The sequence below is a fragment of the Lepisosteus platostomus genome, chromosome 4, assembly GCF_059453375.1.
Source record: "Lepisosteus platostomus isolate fLepPlt1 chromosome 4, fLepPlt1.hap1, whole genome shotgun sequence".
Lineage (NCBI taxonomy): Eukaryota > Metazoa > Chordata > Actinopteri > Semionotiformes > Lepisosteidae > Lepisosteus > Lepisosteus platostomus.
In genome coordinates, this window is record NC_142614.1 from 49905506 (window position 1) to 49925549 (window position 20044).

The 20044-nt window shown below is 35.4% G+C and overlaps 2 protein-coding genes across 2 annotated transcripts in view; both read left to right on the forward strand.

Annotated features, from left to right (window-relative positions):
• ipo11 (importin 11) overlaps positions 1–20044 on the forward strand; it is a 275680-nt gene that overhangs the window by 194248 nt on the left and 61388 nt on the right. The window contains exon 28 of the mRNA XM_088629761.1: positions 19235–19330. Within this exon, the coding sequence (XP_088485887.1) occupies positions 19235–19330 (96 nt within the window). The remainder of the gene's footprint in view (positions 1–19234; positions 19331–20044) is intronic.
• LOC148673368 (uncharacterized) lies at positions 10797–14688 on the forward strand. The gene is made up of 2 exons (XM_088629762.1): positions 10797–11138; positions 11422–14688. Exon 2 carries the CDS (start codon positions 11468–11470, stop codon positions 13559–13561), a length of 2094 nt encoding a protein of 697 aa, XP_088485888.1. The 5' UTR covers positions 10797–11138; positions 11422–11467; the 3' UTR covers positions 13562–14688.

The following is a 20044-nucleotide window of genomic DNA, read 5'->3' on the forward strand; positions in this document are numbered from 1 at the left end:
ACATTACAAGGTCCTAAAGCTATACCTTCAGAACATGAGCTTATACATTTCATTTTTTAAGCAATGGCCTGCTCTCATTTAACTGAAAACATTTAGTTGAAGAATTACACTTCCCCTCCAATATTTATGATGCATCCCCTTCTATTTCTGGATGTCAAAGCAACTTTACATGATGTGTAAATACTCACTGCCTCTATGGTTTTTATGACCGTTCTTTGTTACCTCGTGAGTTCTTTTTTTATTAAATGCAGCTTTGTGCGCAAGTGGGATTTGTAGCTGTTCAATCTTAAATGAACGGAAAATACGAGACATTTCTTGGGGTGGGAAATTATGAAAATGCTGTGCTCTTTTTAGTTCGTCCTCACCTGTGCTCAGTTTTGTGTAATGTCGGTTATATTTCTACATTATTCTAGTAATTGTTTTTTAAGTATACTTTAGCATTTTTAAAACATGTGGTCTTAAACAGTTGTAAGTACAATCCAGTCAGTTTATATACTATACTGTAGCTATACATCAACATATAGGAATATCATTATGTCAAAGATAAAAATGTACTGAACAGTATGTGAAGGTATGGTTTTTTCTTTCACTGCAATTTGAATGTTGCAGGGTAGTGCTTGAGTTTTATCTAGGCTGTTCTATTACAAATGTCAACCACAAAAGCTGCATAAGAAAAAGGATGAGATTAGCATTGTTTGACTGACTTCCATTTAAAGAAATCATCCTTGAGCTCCTTATTGTTTTGCATGTTTAAATTAAAGGTTCCACCTTGACTAGACATTTTCAACAGTTTTTGTTACCTATTTGAAAGTATTATTTTCTGCTCAAAACACAGTTTGCTTTTGTAGTCATCCAAATTGCTTTTTTCTAGCTCCAGTTATACTGAAATTTTGAGGAAATGCTAGTTTTGTCTGGCAGGTTAGTATTACTTTGATAAGATAATTACAAAGTTGGCAGATAAATCGATAGAGCAGAGCTATTTCTTTTGACATAAAGACGCTGAACTATTTTCTGTTTTTTTTTTTTTAATTTGTGCCTTCTTTAATTAAGCCTTCTTAAATGTTTTATAATTTTGTGGCCTTATAGATATTTTAAAACGAGGATTGTTATTTTAGGTCACCCAGTTAATTTGTGTATTGTAAATTGACTCTCATTTGATAAATTGAAGTATTTGATGTTTTATATGATTGAAATGACAAATAATGATAAATGTTTTACAGCTTACAAACATTCATAGACGTAATGTAGAAGTGACTGACTGATTGCTAATCACCACAGCTACATTGCAGGGAAAGGGATGTCTTACAATCTTTTTTTGCAGAAAAATGGTAAGAATTTTGATATGCAATATGTCTTCTTCTTACACTGTCTTGCTTTTTCTCAGGATTGAAAGAACATTGTTCATTTATCAGTGCTTTGGGCAGCTAAATTAAATGTAAAATGAATGCAAATTCTTAAATACATGAATATCAAGTTCTTTAAGTGTTTGGTCATCTCTTTTGCATGATGGATATGAAAATATAATTTAGTTGTGACTCTTGAGCTGCTATGAATTTTACAGACATGGACTTTGTCATTGTCACAGACATTGTCAGGATTTCCATCAGCATCCAGGCACACAAACTCTCCAACCCCCCTCCTAACACACTCGCACTCCATATCTGCTGTCAAAGGACCCCGAAAAGAAGCAGTATAGTGCCACAAATATTTGACCTCATCAGAAGTAGCATATCTGCCTACCCACCCAGCCCCAGGCTGTGGAAAGCTCTGTATAAATAATGTCTACAAAGACCAGCATCCAATAATGGCAGGGAAGGGAATGAGGAGGTTTCGAATAAAGCGCCAATATCTTTGTGGCTTATGTGATGCCAGCCAACCACTCAATCAATGTTTATTCATGAAACTCCCATTTCATGCCTTGCTCTAGGCACTGTTCAAATTTTTACAATGCACATTAAAGCCATAGGAGGAATAATTACATGGAAAAGACTATCAATAAATGTTTGTGCATAAAATACATTTTGGCTGTTTGAGACAAACAGCACTTGCTGCCCTGTTTTTGCACTTTAAAGTTGGAGTCTCACATCATTTGTAAAGATGCCAACGAAAATCGTTACAGTAGTTAGTACTAAAAACAAAAACAAAGGCATGGACAAGACTTTGAGCATCAAATGTACAGTAGGTAAGCAGAATCTGAAAATACTGCGTTAATGGAAAAATATATTTTAAATGGGAGTGTGAATACGAGCATAAATCTAAAGGCACACCAAAGGTTTAGACAAGCATTTGGAGTAGCTTAAGGATTATTAGGTGACATCCTCAGACATTTACTGTACCATTAACAACAACAACCTTTTTTATTTCACTAAGTCTTTTAATACTGTGAATTGCAAGTTTTCTGGAGTTTGGATTTCCTTCAGCATTCATAAGTATTCTTGATATTATGTTCAGGTGGGTAGCTGCGTCAGCATGCGTAGGCTGCAAAGGAACAAGTAATAGGTTTATTCCATGATGAAAAAAAGAAGAGAAAACACGTTTTGGCCGTGGATGCCAGTAACCCTCAGTAATGGACATGGGTGTGTCAGGGTCCCAGCTCTACTTTCAGTGTTTCTGAGTGCCACACTCAGAGACAAGAACCTGCTGGAGGGCAGAATTCCAAGTGAACAATAAAGTATTAAGTTCAAGGAGGTACAGTGGTGCTAGAAAGTTTGTGAACTTTTTCATCTGATCACATTTTAGGTCAAATTTATTCAGAAAATTCTAACGGGGTCACAAACTTCCTAGCACCACTGTAATTCTGTTAGCATGCATAGGCTGCAGAGGAACAGGTAAAAGTTGATTCTGTGCTGAAAAGAAAATATATGCAACATTTCGGCTGTGAAGGGAGAGAGAAATCGTAAGTTGATAAATCATGGGAGAACAAAAGACAGGAAACGAGTTCAGAGGAAACAGGTGTGAGAGAGAAGGAGTATTGACACTCAGGGCGAACTGGAAGAGAGGTGTGAAGTCAAAACTTGCAAGTGAATAGAGAGGATTAGAAGGAAACGAGTCTGTCGTTTAGAGAAGGGGGAAGGTGTGATCCTAGTTTCAGAAAATTTTGTTTTGCTGCAATAGGAGTTCCATACTGATACTGATCATACAGTTAATACATTATTCTCAAACTACTCCAATTGTAAACTAAAACCAGTCATGCCTGAGGATGACTGAGGTGATATGGAATTGTTGTGAGAAGAGTTGAAGAAAAGTAAGATGATGAGCATAAGGAAACATTGACTGTGACTGATAAAGTATATGGGAGTGAAACTACTACAGTGAAGAAGTATGTTTCTTTCTTTTCTTTTTCAAGGTTTAGATCGGCTGTAGTTATATTTGCCAGCACCCAGAATTTTATAACATATGATGAGAGAAATCTCAATCAATCTGTGTAATTTGCATTATGCCACATTATGTTATGTTATTATGTCACAAGGTTGTCAGGGCAATGAATAAACATAGGTGGCAATTAATTGCCAGATGTTTTCAAGGCACATTTTTGAAGCATCATGTCAGTTACAATGATTGGAAGCATGAATGATAAAATGATTTGTGATAAAAATGGGATTTGCCTGCATTAAAGTATGGTATTAAAGGCCACATGCACAGTGTAATGTTAAATTATTGTCCTGCAGTTTGTTCCTAAGTGTTTAAAATGACAGGTGTTATCTCGTGTAATTCCCATATGAACAGATTTTAGATATTCTAGAGGAAATATCTGAGGGTAAGATTAAAGATGATATACTACACTTTTGGCACATGTGGGTAATATTTACTTATTCACAAGGAGTCAAGAGTCTTTTTCTTAATCATCCTCAGCACAGAAAGTTGTACAAACAGAGTTTCAAATTTGTTGGAAACTGAATTAATCAGGATGTGGATTATTGCTTCCGTACCTCTGGGATTTCTGTGTGAATATCTAGAAAGAGAGATGGTCTTCACTGGAACATTTTAATGTGCATACAACTGTATCGCAATCTTTTTACTCCTCTTAAATAATACCAGGCTTTTACCCCAAGCATCATTTACAACAATCCTTTTCATTCCTATTTTAACTGTTTTTATTTTACTGTAACTCACTCAATCTAGCATGTTCTATAAAGTTTTGATTTACAGTTCTTCAATTTTAAAGCTTTGCTTTATTTTTCATTTTAATTTTTGTTCAACAGAGATAGCATTTTAATTCAACAGCATATTAGATAACTAAGGAACAATTAGTGTTCAGTTAGTATCTAATGACATTAATGAGGTAATCACTAAAGTAATAATTTTTCCATTCAAGTTGAGTTGAATGGAAGTACTTATTAAATGTGTTAAAATTGTTTGGTTATGGCCCGAATTTCATTAAATGAGTTGAATTCTTATATCGCGGTCCACAGGTATCTATAGTGATTAACAGCTGTGTATCGAAACCTTTTTGTTTATATAGAGGCACGAAAGATTGCTCTAATCTTGTAGTTATGTTGGATCATTTTGAGCAATAAATAAATGAAAAGGTATATCATTTTGTTTGTTATTTGTTTTATTGAGTTCTCTTTTTATGACTTAGATGAAGATGTATGCAGAAAAGTCTAAAGGGCTCACAAACTTTCTAGCACCACTGTTTATTTTCATATAGAAATATTACAGAATTCACATTTTGCTACACTAGTTCCTTCCTAGTGTTGAATGTTGTGGAAATTTCTTAAGTGTTCAAAGGGAGATTTTAAAACATTTCAGTAAGCCATTAACAGAAATGGCTGTCCAGAGATTATGTTCTGCTGGCATGTCTCCCCCTGCTTTTAGATTATTCTAAAACAGTGATATTGCCTCTTCATGTGCTGGACAATGACTGATCTCGGTGGCTCACAGGGACAGAAATGGCTCTGGCAGGCTAGGCTGACTGCAGCTAAATAACTGCTGGTGCTACAACGTGAGCCTCTATATGTCCCATATAGCCAGTGGGTGATGTGGGTTCACTGGACTGTCATCGACCAGCATCCCATCCAGGGGAGATGTTATGTACTCTCTAGTCCATCTACAGAAACCAGGATGACCTCTGTTTTGGCTCTGGTATGGACTTGACCATTTTTAACCATGTATCCACTATTTCAGTTTTAAAAAGAAGGCATAGTTTTTTAGTGTATTGTTTGTGCCATGTGTTATTGTCCACAAGGCATAATTATACTGTACAGGGTTATACAATTAATAAACCGGATGAATCTGAGTATGGAAAATGCAAAAATTAGTGCTATGACAAAAATTAGCTGACCTTTTCTGTCCTTAGATATTGTGAAAAGTATTCAGAGCCTTGTCCAGTTTTTGCATATTATTGCTTTAAAGCTTGCAGTTGTGACAAAAGAATTTGAAATAATAGTTTTGAAATAAGTTTGAGTTTGAAATAAGAATTCACATTCCACTACATACATACAAAAGCAAAAGAAGACAGAAAGAAGTCATTTGAAATTTTGATATTTAAATGGAAATGTTATAATAACATATGTATTCAAACCTTTTGCTGTTGCCAACCTAAATGAATTTAGGTGAGCAAAACTATGTGCCTAGGTTTTTCAAGCAATTCTTGCGTAAGATTCCTTGCATAAGGAAAGTCTGAATACCTTTACAAAGCAATGTACCAAAAAGTAGAACATAGATGATAAACCTTCAGTTTCAAAGTCTTGAAATGCTCATAATTGTCATGATTCACAGTGTTGAACCTTGAGTCTTTTCCCAGAATGAAGCTTTCTGGTATGCTGCTTGTGAGAATTTAACATGTACACTTCAGCCAGATTTGCAAGATTTCTTGATTCAGTGTGTAGTTTAGAATTCTGACTTAATGAACAGCAGGGAAATAACCAAGTTGTTAAATGGGAGCTTCTCTTAATAAATTAGAAGTAGAGTAATTTTCCTCTACAGCTTTAGAAACACATCCTAGAAGACTGGCAGATTAGTGAAATGGCTGCAGATCAGTTATATATTGCAAATGTTTTTATTCAGGATATGCAAGAAAAAATAATGAAAAAGGTTCCACTTCATTTCCAAGCTATTGTCTTATTTGGATCTTTTTTTTTAATTTCACATTGTTTTCTTTTTGCTTTTTTGGCAGTTTTACTGTGCCAGACTTACCTTTTTTATAGGAGTTACCATTTTCCAGTTTCTGTCATCCTCCATTTGAAATTGGGAATTTCTAATTACCATGAGCATTCACTCACTCACAATCAGAACATGTATGGTTCTGTATTCAAGAGAGGCAGAAAAAAATGGAACTATGGGCTCCCTGCTGCCCTTAGAAGTTCAAAAGAATAATTGTGGGTTGTTGAATCGTGGGTCTTTTATGAGCGTCTTTTTGTTGTTTTCCTTTTTTCAAGTATAATTTGACATAATTGTAGGCAACTGTTATCACTTGTGTTCTTTGTAGAACACTTTGATGATTCTCTGGAGTTTCATTTCCTAATGCAGCATGGGGTTGAATACAATTTACTTTCTTTGCTCTGTGTTTTGTGTACCATATACAGATTTCATGGGTGTTTTCCTGTGGCTTAGTGAATATTCATCGCCAACATTTTGTTAGCTTTAATCTGACTCAGACTGGAGGGTGCAAAAAAGATACAGGTGACTGAAAATGATTGAAATTGAATCTACAATTGCACATTCACTGCTTGCCCCTGAAAAATGGTCATATTTAAGTGTAATAGCTTGCAAATTATTGTTCTGGCATCTCGTAAAAAAATTATCTGCATTTGCAATACAGTACATTCCTTATACATAACAGTTCAGGATCTGAAGACAATGAAACAATAGGCTATTAGTATTTTTTTTTTATTGTGCAATAACATGAGGACTATTCTGTTTTCCTGAAGGGTGGAGACATGCATCTTGTTGTGGATGCACTACAGTTGTCTTCCTGATATCAAATTTTGTTTTTGTATGCATTGTTTCTTCTTGAAAGCATTTTAGTCAATTGCAGCACTGTCAGCTTTATGGTTTTCTGTTTGCCTCCAGTGCCATTTTCTAAAGTGCTTTAAAGTTGCTTTAAGTATAAAATCTTTAAAATATTTTCATGGTTAAAGCACAAGTTTAGTTTTTAGCAAGCCAAACTTGTTTAAAAATAGTGCCAGTGTGAATACTGTAAGCTGTCTGGTATCGTATCTGTATTGTCTGTTCCTAAACCAACAGACAACAAGCAGATCCAGAGAGTCAGCAATAAATAAGTAACATTTACAGTAAATGAATCATCTCTTTTTTCTGACGGAGACAGTATTTTTGTGTGAAGGATGGATAAGGATGAAATTTCATCAAATAGTGGACCTTCTGTCTTCGAGGTCTGCCTCTCACCATGATGTACATTTTTTCATTCTTTTACACTCACAAATTAAACACACCCAATTTTTAGTAAAGGGTTCTTTAATAATTTTTTAATACAAGGATAATTATTGTTTTTTGGGTTCCTAACTCTGTCAAAGATGGTGGAGCACAGGATGACACTTCTCACTTATGTTTTTGATTAAATCAAATCATGTGTACAGAAGTGCAAATTAGTGTGAAGAGTGGATATTATTTGTGGCAGAAGTGAGCAGTTATATGTTTTATTCCTCTTCTTGTTTTTCTGTTTCTGACAATAATAAATAGAACTGCATGCCAGGGACTGCCGCTAGGACATTTTTGGAGGAGCTTGCATGTGTTCATATTAGTATAAACTCAGAAACCATGACCCTGACACTTATCTTGCAAATGCACTTATCTTATAAGTAATGAGACAGGTTTGCGTTTGACCTTAAAGAAGGATCAGCCCACACAGGCAGGCATTTCGGGATACAACACATATAATTTTCTGTACATGTACATAATTTCCTTAACCCTGTATGCAGTCTAAATGATAAATTAGACATAAGTAAATGATACAGTTTGGAATTTGACCTTTAGGAAAAACAAAACTTAACGGGTCACTAGATATTTTGCCAAGTGCCGAAGTGGTTTAGGGTCCATTTGATATGATATTAGGTTAATATCATATAGGACACATGGACCTATTTGATATTATGGTTATGACATGCTTCCTGTGGAAATCTCCAGAGACCATTCTAAAGGTTGTTGCCACACTGTGATGAAATACTGTGCACGGATATTAATGGTATCTGTGAGTCAAATACAATTGTTACTGTGCTTTTGTGATAATTAAGGGCAAGAAAAAAGGCAGCCTATTCAGAATTTAAGAGTAGTTATCTTTTTATAAGGTGAGAGCTAAGACAAATCACTTCTAACAATAATGGAAAGATTCCTTTTACATCAACGTTGCAGCTTCTCTTATTTTAACTAAGGAAATAAATGAAACATGAGAAAATGTTATAAAAAATATGACCCTTATACAAGGATATTCAGTTCCATGCTTATTCTTGTTTTTATGTTTATGCTTGAAAACACCTTTAGGTAAAGACCTCCTCATTGTAAAAATCCCTGAGGTGAAGACCTCAGCTGTTTTCACCTGAGTCTCATAACTAAGTCAATCGATTGCTTGGGCAGAACTAATTTTCAGCATGTGAATGAAAATCCAATTCTTGTACTGTACATCAATATGGCAAATTCAAGTAGTGGTTTGCTACTTTCTCAGTTTTGTTACAGGTCATAACACAGTACAATATTCATGATTTTGAAGTTACAATATACTATCCTGTTTCACTAAATTAAATTTAATATATTAACTCTGACAAAATGTATTCTTCTGTTCTTCAGAAAAGCTTGTAAAAACAAATCCACAGAATACATGAACAGAGCATTTTTAAGTGTCAAATCAGGCAAGAGCATATAGACTAAGTTCAACTGTTAGAGATGTTCAGTGATGCAGAAACTATGGATTCTTGTTAGATTACAGTTAAGGATGATATTTTTTCCTTTTTAATTTAGGTTTTTAGTATCTTCACTATCTCTGGAATATTCTATTAAAAGGTTGCTATTTAATGTTGAATCTGCCTTCCTCTTAGTATATTAGGAATTTAAAAAATCCATCACATAGTTTCAGTTATTTTATTTTTCTCCTCTGACCCTCCATTTAAGGCAAAATTAATTGTAGCAAATCTCTTCTAGTGAAACACTAGACAATTATACAGTACCTGCTCCAATGATGCATTCCAGGGTTATGTGCTCTTTTTATGCTCTGAGCACAAAGATCAAACTTGATTTTACACACGTTACGTTAAATTTTGCTCAAGATTTCGTTGTGCTCTATTTTCAAGCAATGAACTTGAGGTACATATTAAGTTTGATCAGAGTTTTAAAGCATTATTATTATTCCATTGAAGCCAAACTTTGAAGTTTGGTTTCTGTCTGACTGTCTTTAGACAAAATAAATTTGATTAAAAAATGGATAATATTTTTTTATAAATTGATTTTTTTTTTCTCCAGTTCCTACAAAAACCTCCTAACTACAATCTAACGTCCAAATGGATTAGACAGACTGATAGTACCCTTTCTTGTTTAAATGCACATCATATGCTATCTAGCTGATTTGGTGGTCATCAGGAGCTAAGATATGCATGTAGGTGCGACCACCATTTCCTTCATATGTAGGCATCGATTTTCCAGTCAGAACAGTGTTGTGTATTTAAAGTCTGAAGCTTTCAAAAAAAATGAAAAGATTCCATATGGATGAGTGTGTGGCCTGGTCCTACCTGTATGAGACAGAGGAAGAACAAAACACTTGCATTGCTTATTCCTGATCTTTGTTTTTGCATTTGGCCTCAAACACCTTGAAACATTAATTACAAGTTACCAATTACCATTAATTAATGGTAATATTTAATTGCCAGTTTATTTAACTGATATATATATATATGCAGAGCAACTTACAATTGCACCCATTTGTACTAAACTGCAGTTTTTGCGAACTAGAATTATTTTGAAAATATATAAATGCAAGTAATACACCACCAAGAAAACGTTTAAATGATTCTGTGAAACAGTATACCTGTCAACTAGTGTCAGTTCACAAAATTTTAGAATGACATATGTGCATTGCCAGAACTAATATCAATAATCTGTGTACGTGTCTTTCAAAACAAAAACATTTCTGTTCCACAATCACTCTTCCATCTTGATAAGAAATCTTTAATATAATGTTGTTTAATATCTGTGCTTTCTTGGTCAGTCTAGGAAGTTTTAATATCTTGGGGTTAGGGTTAGGTTATTGGCTTCTGAAAATCATAAAAATGATTACACAAAAAATGAAAAGAAGATGATTCTGAATACTGGGATCTCTTTGGCTTGCACCCCTATACCTTTTAAAGGTGACATTTTTTAATGTGCAGGAGATCTGATGAAGGTTTAGAAATTTCGAATAGAAAATTTGTTTTTTTTTTCCTTGGAGCTTTTTGAGTCAGAAGAGATAAATGAAAGTCATTTTGATATTGTGACCATGGAAATAAATGACACATGGTCTATAATTTAGTCAAACTGTTTTTTGTACAAGCCATACCTGGTTCATTTTACCTAATACCTTTAAGACAGTTCTTACAGGAATTGCCTTAATGTCCACAGTTTAGATATCTGTAACATACATAATTTATAAATGGATCATTTGGTAATGAGCATCTGATTGAGAGAATGTGTGACTTGAAAAGAAATGGTTTTCATATTTTTGTGTTAACTCATATCAGTTTCCTCTTCATTTACCTGAAATTATGCAGTTCTTAAGCATGAGCGTAGAGCGTTGTTTTCTCCTTTTTTGTTTCTCGTGCACTTTTTCAAGTTCGGACCCCTTTTTTGGGGGTTTTCTGTGTATCACAAGTAGATAAAACTACACCACTGTCAGCAGAGCACATATTTTCAATGTTGTTTCAGGCCACTGGACTGCTGACATCCCCTTGTACACAATGAGTTACGGGTAATGATTACATTACATCCTTAACAGGTTTCCTGCATCCTTAGCAACATGGGGTTGATCCAATCAGCACTGAGCATGTGGTGGGAAAAGGCTTATTTCCTGATTGAAAACCTAAGCTCCATAGGAAACGTACAGCCTCAGTTAGGTTTCTGTTTCTTCTTAAAAACTTGTTGACCCTTTAGTTGCTCCTAGCACTTGCTTGTGAATAACTACATTTGAGGGGAAAAAACGCTTCTAAAACAATGAACTGGTAAGTATTACCAAGTATATTTCTAAATATTATGTATTTTCTTAGAACTGCAACATTGGAAGGTGTAATATTGCATATTGTCTATAGAACATAAACTAAATTGCAGTATTATCACAGATTAAATTTATCTAATGAGGGAAATAAAACATTATCCATGGTTGAGGAGTTACCTCACTTGAATTCTTCTGTAAGCCTCAGGTGTGTTTGTGTTTTTTTTATTAAAAGAGGCAAAGCTGTATTGTTTACTGGCATTTAATTATGCTTTTTTGTTCCTTTTATCAAGTTCTCACATTAAAAATGACTGGAACTGGACTGAGTACACTTGAAGAATGTTGAGAATTATCTGTTCTATGAACTTGCTGAAAACACTGGCCAAACCTGGCTTCGGCTTCCTTTTTCTCCTGCTTTGTGAATGCAGTCTATCTTGCCCTCCTGTGTGCCAGCAGTGCTCAGTTACCCGAGTCCAGTGTTATGGGTTGGGACTCACTTCAATTCCCAGGAACCTGCCTCACAGCACAGCAACAGCATATCTGAGCAGAAACAACATTTCCCATGTCTGTGTCGAAGATTTAAGGAGGCTGAAGAACCTTTCTGTGCTTTTCTTAGACCACAATGGACTTGAGTATATCAAACCACGTGCTATGAAACAACTGTATAAACTTTTTTATTTATACTTAAATAATAATCATATTGGGCACTTGGACATGGGCACTTTAAAAGGGTTATCCAGTCTTCGTTATTTATACCTTCAGCATAATAAACTAACTTGTCTTCCAGAAGGGATATTTAATGACTTGGTTGCTCTCCGTTCTCTGCATCTTCAAGGCAACAGCCTCCAAACTCTTGGAAGTGGTACATTCTCAAACCTAATCAACCTTAACAGTCTAAATCTTGCAGAAAACAAATTTTCCACAATATCCAGTCCTGTATTTACTGGCCTTGGTAGACTTCAGTTTTTGTACCTCCAGGGAAATAATCTAAGCCATATTCCTGCTGGTGCCTTTTCCGAGCTGGGAAACCTTAAACGGTTGGACCTTTCTAGAAACCCAATTGGACTTGTGACGTCTTTCACTTTCCAAGGGCTGGAAAATCTTCAGTATCTCTTGCTGATAAGTGCACAGATCAGGAGCATTGCACAAAATGGGTTTGCAGGCCTAAGCAGATTGAGACAATTAACTCTCAGTCATAACTGTTTAAAGTCCATTAGCCCGCATTCTTTCAGCTTACTGAGGCAACTCAAGTACCTGCACTTAGATGCGAATGACATCACTCACATTGGAGCAGAGGCCTTTGAGGGGATGGCAACATCGCTCAGTTTTCTTAATCTGAAGAAAAACAAGTTAAAATACATTCACCCTGAGGTGCTTAAACCTTTGTCTCCCTTCATTCACGTGCATGTCGCTAGGAACCCCTGGAACTGTAGTTGTGCATTGCTTGGATTGCATGAATGGTTGATGACTTCCTCCATCAGGATGAACCTCCACTGTCAGGCTCCTTTGCACCTAAAAGGCAGGTTACTGCACCACCTTAAAAGATATGAATTTGGTACCTGCTGTTTTCAGAATGGTACTACCACTTCAACACCTTTGTGGCCACCAGGTTCGTGGACAGGACATGGGAAAACATTTTCATGTAAAGACACTTTGGTGCTTACAACATCTGTGTTACAAGATATTCCCTACAAATATCAACCCCAAACTACACAAGTTGCTGATACCATGAAAAAAACAATAGATGAAGCAGTAAGAATAACAGAAACTGCACAGTCAAGTACTGTTTTGCTGCAAGAAGTTCCCTACAAATACCAGCCCCAAACAACACAAGTTGCTGATACCACAACACGTTCTCCTGAGGAAGATGTAGGAATAACAGAAACTGCACAATTGAGTATTGTTGTGCATTATAAGGAACAGGAACCCCCCCACCCGCTGCCTGGTAACTTAACTTCACTGAGCGGTGAAAGACCCCAAGGAGCAGAGGTGTCTTTGTCTGTGAAACCATCACAGATATGCGAACAGAGCCCGGACAAACTGAATCAAGCTTTTGACACTCTCTTGGCATTTCTGATCATAGCATGTGTTCTGGTTCTTGCGTTGCTTTACAAAGTTCTTGAGCTCCGGCACAAGCTCAGAGTAGCGAATGGAATGAATGCATTGGAATATTTCAGCATCTGTCACTCTGGTCATTACAGTGTGAGAGAGCCCTCCCTGTCTTCTGTTCCCATTCTGTCTCTTCCTCCACCCCCACCTGTGACCCCACCCCCAACCGTGGCCCCACCCCCACCCATGCCTGTGCCCCCCCTTCCTCAGCCAGTGACAGGCTCAGATTTGGCAGTGTATACTAGAATAGGTCAGGTACGGACTATGAAACAATACAATGGGAACAGAACACAGGTTATCCTTTTTGAGCATTCTGTACTGTAAAATTCTGTACATTTATGCAAACTCCTTGAACATTTTGCTACTTCTTCAGAGCCTTGTAGGTGGCTGTCTTTGGCAATCCTTTCAAAACTCTTAGTACATTAATAATTTCTCTTTATTCTTTCTTTTTTTGTTTTCAAAGAGACATTTTTAACAACTGTTGTGACAATTTCCCTTAAATGTTTACAGCTCAAATTATGATGGACGGCTGGGTTTGTGTTTATGTATGAAAAAGTCAAATAAGCATGTTTATGTCTTATGTCTTAGTAAGGACTTTTCTCAGCACGAGTGTCAACTTTCCTCTTCTTCTTGCATCTGTGTTCATTGTGTAGCAGAGCTTGCAGCAGACTAAGGCTTGAAGATGTCTGCATGCTGTGTGTCATGAATACCAGGTCGTATTTGCTATTACACATTTAAAACAAAAATGAAATGTAATATATAAAAAATATACATGTAAAATGAAAGTAAAGAGCACTCACATGTGATGAAGGTTTTTAAAAGATAATTCAGCAATATTGCTGGAAGTAAGGTCCAAACTTTCAAAACCCTTTGTATAAATTCATCTTAGTTTTAAATGTATTTTCTTTAGTTTCTGTCTGTGTCTTTGTTTCTGAGTCTATACCTGGTCTATCTTCTCTGGACTAATTCTGGAGAAGTATCCTTCTTCATGTTCAGCATTTCCCACAGTTTAAAATTAAATGGTCTTCTGGTTGTTAACACTATTTAATTCAATAATAGTGCTTTAAAATTTAGAAAATATCAATTAAAAGGTATAAACAGTAGCACCTAACATTTCTGGTTTCTCGTTCAAAATAAGTTTAGTCTTGAATTCTGCCAATCTGCAAAATTGTTTTTGCTATCTAACTGTTAGTTATATTAGACAAGGGAAACAGAATCTTCTGAAACATGTACAAAGTCTTAGAAATGGACACAGTTACATTACAAGTTAAGTTTGACGAGATCATTAAACCCATCTAGCTTTGTTAGCTGATTAATCTGATTTTTTTTTTCATTTCTTGAATTTAAAGAACTGTTTGTTTGCAGATACATACAGTTGTATAAATGGCAGGACCTACCCCTAACGCATTTAATTGCATTTGTGCATATGACAATAAACTGAACTGAACTAAGAGGCTGTGAGTCTAATTGTAAGACTGTTATATTACTTAAGTACATATTTGCTTAAGTACAAAGCCAAAACCCTGACCTTTTTCAGGAAATGGGCAGTTTGGTTCCTCAGATCATTTAGCTAACAACCAAAACGAGCTATATCCACAAAATGACCTGTTATGCTTCACGTAAAAAGAGCAGTTTCTTAATACGTTCTGGTATTGTATTATACATACAATGTTAGAAAGTTCTGTAGTATGTAATGCTTTACATTTTTTGGGAAATTTTATCAATATTTTCTTAACAATGTACAGTATATTTTATCATCACTTTGAATAATCATTTTTTTTTAAATAGTGTATTGTTAATTATGTTAAAGTAAACCTGCATTTCCATGCTTTGGAAATATAATGTATGAATTGCCGACTGGCATTAAGGAAACATGAAACTTTCATGGGAAGCATCAATAACTGCTGCATAAGTAAACCAATATTGGCCGTCTTCACACAAAGATCTTATTCTGCAAGTATATTGAATGTTTTTAATGCATCCGATATGCATTGCTACTGGTGCAACATATAATTTGTTGAAATATCCCATAACACAAGAGTTTATACAGAAGAATATATATTAAAACTTCCCAGCAAAAACTAGTAGTGTGTTTAAAAAAAATCCAAAATCATTTCATTCTAAAACTTCACTTTGAATTCACATTTTGATACCTGGTTTGATCTGTAGCATATCAGGTTGATGTCGATGTATACCGAGCATCAAAAGAAACTTTTCATTATCTTAATGCATGTATATTGTTTTCAATAAATAGTATATAGATTTTGTACATTAAAAGTTTTGGGGGGTCAATTTGATTAATTGATTATTTGTTATACACCAATGATACTGCATTTCTGTTGAAAATGAAGGTAGGGAACACCTTTCTGTTATTTTTATGTTGGAGTAACACCACAGGTGGGCTTGTCAGTAGGTGGTTTTGTTTAAACTCCTGGGAAAAACTAAGGTTGCTGCTGGAAGAGGTGTTAGTGGGGCCAGCAGGGGGCAATTATCCTGCAGTCTATGTAGGTCCTAATGCCTCACTATAGTGTCCGGGTCACTATACTGTAAAAAGGCGCCGTCCTTAGGGTGAGACGTAAAACTGAGGTCCTGACTCTCTGTTGTCATTGAAAATCCCAGGGTTAGGGTTAGAAAAGAGTAGGGGTGTAACCCCGGCATCTTGGCCAAATTTCCCATTGGCCCTTACCAATCATGGCCTCCTAATAATTCCCATCTATATATTGGCTTCATTACTCTGTTCTCCTCCCCACTAATAGCTGGTATGTAGTGAGCGTTCTGGTGGACTATGGCTGCTGTCCCATCATACAGGTGGACGCTGCACATGGGTGGTGGCAGAGGGGAGTCCCTATTACCTGTAAAGTGCTTTGAATGGAGTGTCCAGAAAAGTGCTATATAAGTGTAAGCAATAATTTCTATTATTAATGCAAATATAGAGAATAATACAGTAATTATTGAGTTCTAAAATCCAATAGGGGGAAGTCTAAGTGTGATGTCCTGGGCAGGAGTGTCTGGTCACTATCAAACTCCACTTGTAGTGATTGATGGCAGCCTGGGGCTATATTCATTTTGTCCGGGTGCCTCACATGTTGCCCTTGCCAACAGATCAAAACGCATCCCATGCAGCTCTTATGACATAACTGTGTTGTGAAAAATGAATGTAACAGCTATGCAGCTTTGTTGAACTGGAGCATCAGAGACCAGTGAAAAGCCTGCCAATTGTCCACGAGAGGAATGGGACAAACTGATGCAAAGCTTGCATCGGAGATGTACAGCTTTTATCTGTATCATCCACGTTACTGTTGTTTGTCAGCTCTGATCCTGGTAAGTTATTCGGTTCATGTTTAAAATTACTTCTCCTTGACTACTTGATACAATCGGTAATGACGGGGTATATGAATTACTGACTGTACTTTGATCCTCTGACAATCAGTTTTTACTGTGTGAAGTTCAGAATGGGCACGCTCCATTGTAACCTGGTCAGTGATGAAAATTTACAACCTAAAGCAGCATGACTCTTCCTGTTTTTCCATTCCCAGTGGCTTAAACAGTCTCCTTTAATCAGCTCAGATTTGGACAATTCTGGAAACTGACTCTTGCAATAATATGCAAGCTCTGGGCTACACTCGAGGCAGAGGCCCCATGTGCTACATGTGCTGCTGTACTTGGAAGCTGTGACTCTTTAAAGGAATTAGACACAGGAGGTGACTCCATGTTTTATTCAGCCTGGCTCAAGAGAAGACTTCAGAGATTCCTTTAATTCTCATATTAAGCTAGAAAAGGGGAACATTGAAACCATGCAGGTTTTACAGCAGTCAGATGTGATATTTTAAATAGTTTATAAAAGTTTCACATCTAAATCCTCACAACTGTTAATTAGCCTAACAGGTTGGTGGATCTCTGTAGGTTCCCGGGTGCATTTAGTTGCTTTTACACCAATTACCATTAATTAAAATATTTCAATATTCAGCAAATTATCTGAATTTAAAATGTAACTAGAATTTTACGTAAGGTACATTATATTTTTTACATTGTTGATTAAGCATACATATATTATTTCAAAACTTGTGATGTGAATAATAAGATTATTACAGATTTTATCTACAGATTAGGAAATAGATTATTTCTGTTTTCATTAAAACTGTCAATGTTTTGTCTATCTCACCCCTGAAAGCTTACTATTAATAAGAGAAATCCCACCCGTAAACCCCTACTGTTCTCCAGTTCTGGGACATTGCACATTGAACTGTTATTGTCCTGTGATAAGAACAGAAACAAACATACTACCAGAGCGACCAACATACTGCACACTGATTTCAGCTAGTGTATCCTAAGTTTTTATGAAGGTACAGAATAGTGGTAAGTTAATGATTGTTTGCAAAGACTGAGTTCCTTTGGAGTCCAAAACAGAATCTTATCAACATTTTATAGCTCTTTTATGCAGAGTATTTTAACTTTAACCTTTATCCATTGGTTCACATCACACAGTCAAAAAGACAAAAACTGCCATCAAAATGTTGTAAACCTCAGCTCTGAAATCACTGGTGAGCCTTTAAGACCCCTTAGCACAGCTTTATGTCCATCAGATGAAGACCTATGCCTTCATTGAAGACTCATCTCATATTCGTTCATATTTTTCATCAGTCTCTTCTGCCTGCAGGGAGGTGTTTTCGAAAATTTTGCTTTGTTCCAGAGGCTTGCAACAATGAGTGTAAAGTTTTATCAATATGATCTTTTATTGGATAATGCCTCCTCTACAAATGTATGTGTAGTTTAATACTTAAATATATAGTGAACTTATTCTTCTATGTTGTAGTATAAAGTAAGAGCGTCCTAACAATGCACATGTATGCTGTTACTTTCGTAATCATTTTATGGACTTTTGCTCTTTTGTTGATTTTTTCTTAGAAATGTTTATATGTTTTTTTATGTTTTATGAATTAAATATTTTGAATTGATAGGTTTGGGTCCTATCTAGGTCTGTCTGTTCTCAATATACATTTTTACCCTTAAAAGATTCTTATTCAATCTCCCTGTGTTCATTGCAAATCATGTATATGATAATGACAAGAGATGGAATATTTTGACTGTTTTTTTCCCCTCTAAGAATGGAGTCTTCATGCTATGCACTGCCTCTTGTGTTACGCTTAGCATAAATACACATGGCCGCGTTAACAACGAAAAAAAATGTTTTTTAAATATAATTGGGTTGAATAGCACAATAAACCAGTCTGACCATGATCTTGTTTGTCAATATTCATGTAATTTCCTAGAGTGACTTTGAAATTAGACTTGAATAGTATGCATATAATATCATTTGAATTTCACTGATATATGTTTTAAATTGTTGTACCTTAGTTTTTTCAAATGTCAGTATTAGTAGTATGATTGTCTTTCTTTCTAGCTATTCAAAAAATAGGGATTTCTGAAAATGTTGTATTGTTATAGAGATGGAATCAGAAGAGAAAGTGTAACCTTACAGTGAACATTACAGTGAACAAAATACATTATAAATACTTACCTAACACACTACCTTATACTGGATGTAAGGTCATTTTATAATCATTTTTACTGAAATGCGTAGATTTGCAGATTTAAATCTAATCAAATCAAATGATGAAATCACACAGAGCACATGACAGCAGGATGCATAGATAATGACTTAAATGTCTTGGTACTATAGAATGAGCTGCAAATGTCACACCACAGGCATTGCAAATTAGCGCTCAGGATGCCTAATTATTCCTGATTGCTTAAAGTAAAACAGAGTTCAAATTATTAAGCTGCACTTAACTTTGGATATTTTTGCTGAATTTATTTCAGTTTGCCAACATTGTTCTGTTTTTAGTAAACAGCGTGCTTGTAATCTATTCTGAGTTGTTTCCTTTGTTTAGAAAAAAAGTAGTTTTTCACTGACATTAACTAATGTTTTCAGTCTGCCACGCTTTCTCTTGACGAAAGTCATTTTTAATGGAGAGCTCGTCCTGTTTTTTTTTCCAGTGTGATCCAAGATAAGTTCTGTGGAATCATCAATATTTGCGTGGAGGCTCTACATGATGTAATGACAGAAGACCCTGAAACGAGAACTTACAAAGAGTAAGCTGAGCTTTGAGGATCTTTTTTAAGTCTATGGAATAAACTCTGGCTCTCTGGCTAAAATCTGTAAAATGTTTTTTTAAAAACAATGTGTAACTGAATTAGACAGATGGTAGTTATTTTTATCCTTCCTTTGAACTGCTTAAAATGATATGTGTACTTTTTCCAAATGTGATTAATCTGTTTTCTCCTCTAGGGTCTTGCTTTGCTTTGATTAAATCCCAGATGTCTATAAAATAGAACACTTTCATAAACAAAAAAAAGTGCTGTAACACCTAGTCCGTTGAAATAATATATGAAATGCTCTTGTTTTATTAATTTGTGTTTTGCTTTAAGTGTTACATTTATTGCTGGAGAGACTTACGTTGGCTGCTCTCAGTACTGTACACAGCATAGTAAAGACAAGAAACCTGAGGAACTTATAATTCATGGGTTTTGCATGTCATATTCCCCAAGGCTTTTCATTGTCAGATCATCCATTTGAGTCATGATGATTGATTGAGTCTGAAAATATTACAGTTTGAATGGACTAGTAAAAAAAAACATTTTTTCACAATAGGGAAATAGCATTGAATAACCTGAAACTGCATTTTCAGGAGACTAAGAGACATCTATTAGACAATGTAAATTTAATATGTAATTACAGGTGTTTGTAAACATCTAATAGAACACTAAATTTTTTTTAATTTGGCATAGTTTTAAATCGTGGGATAT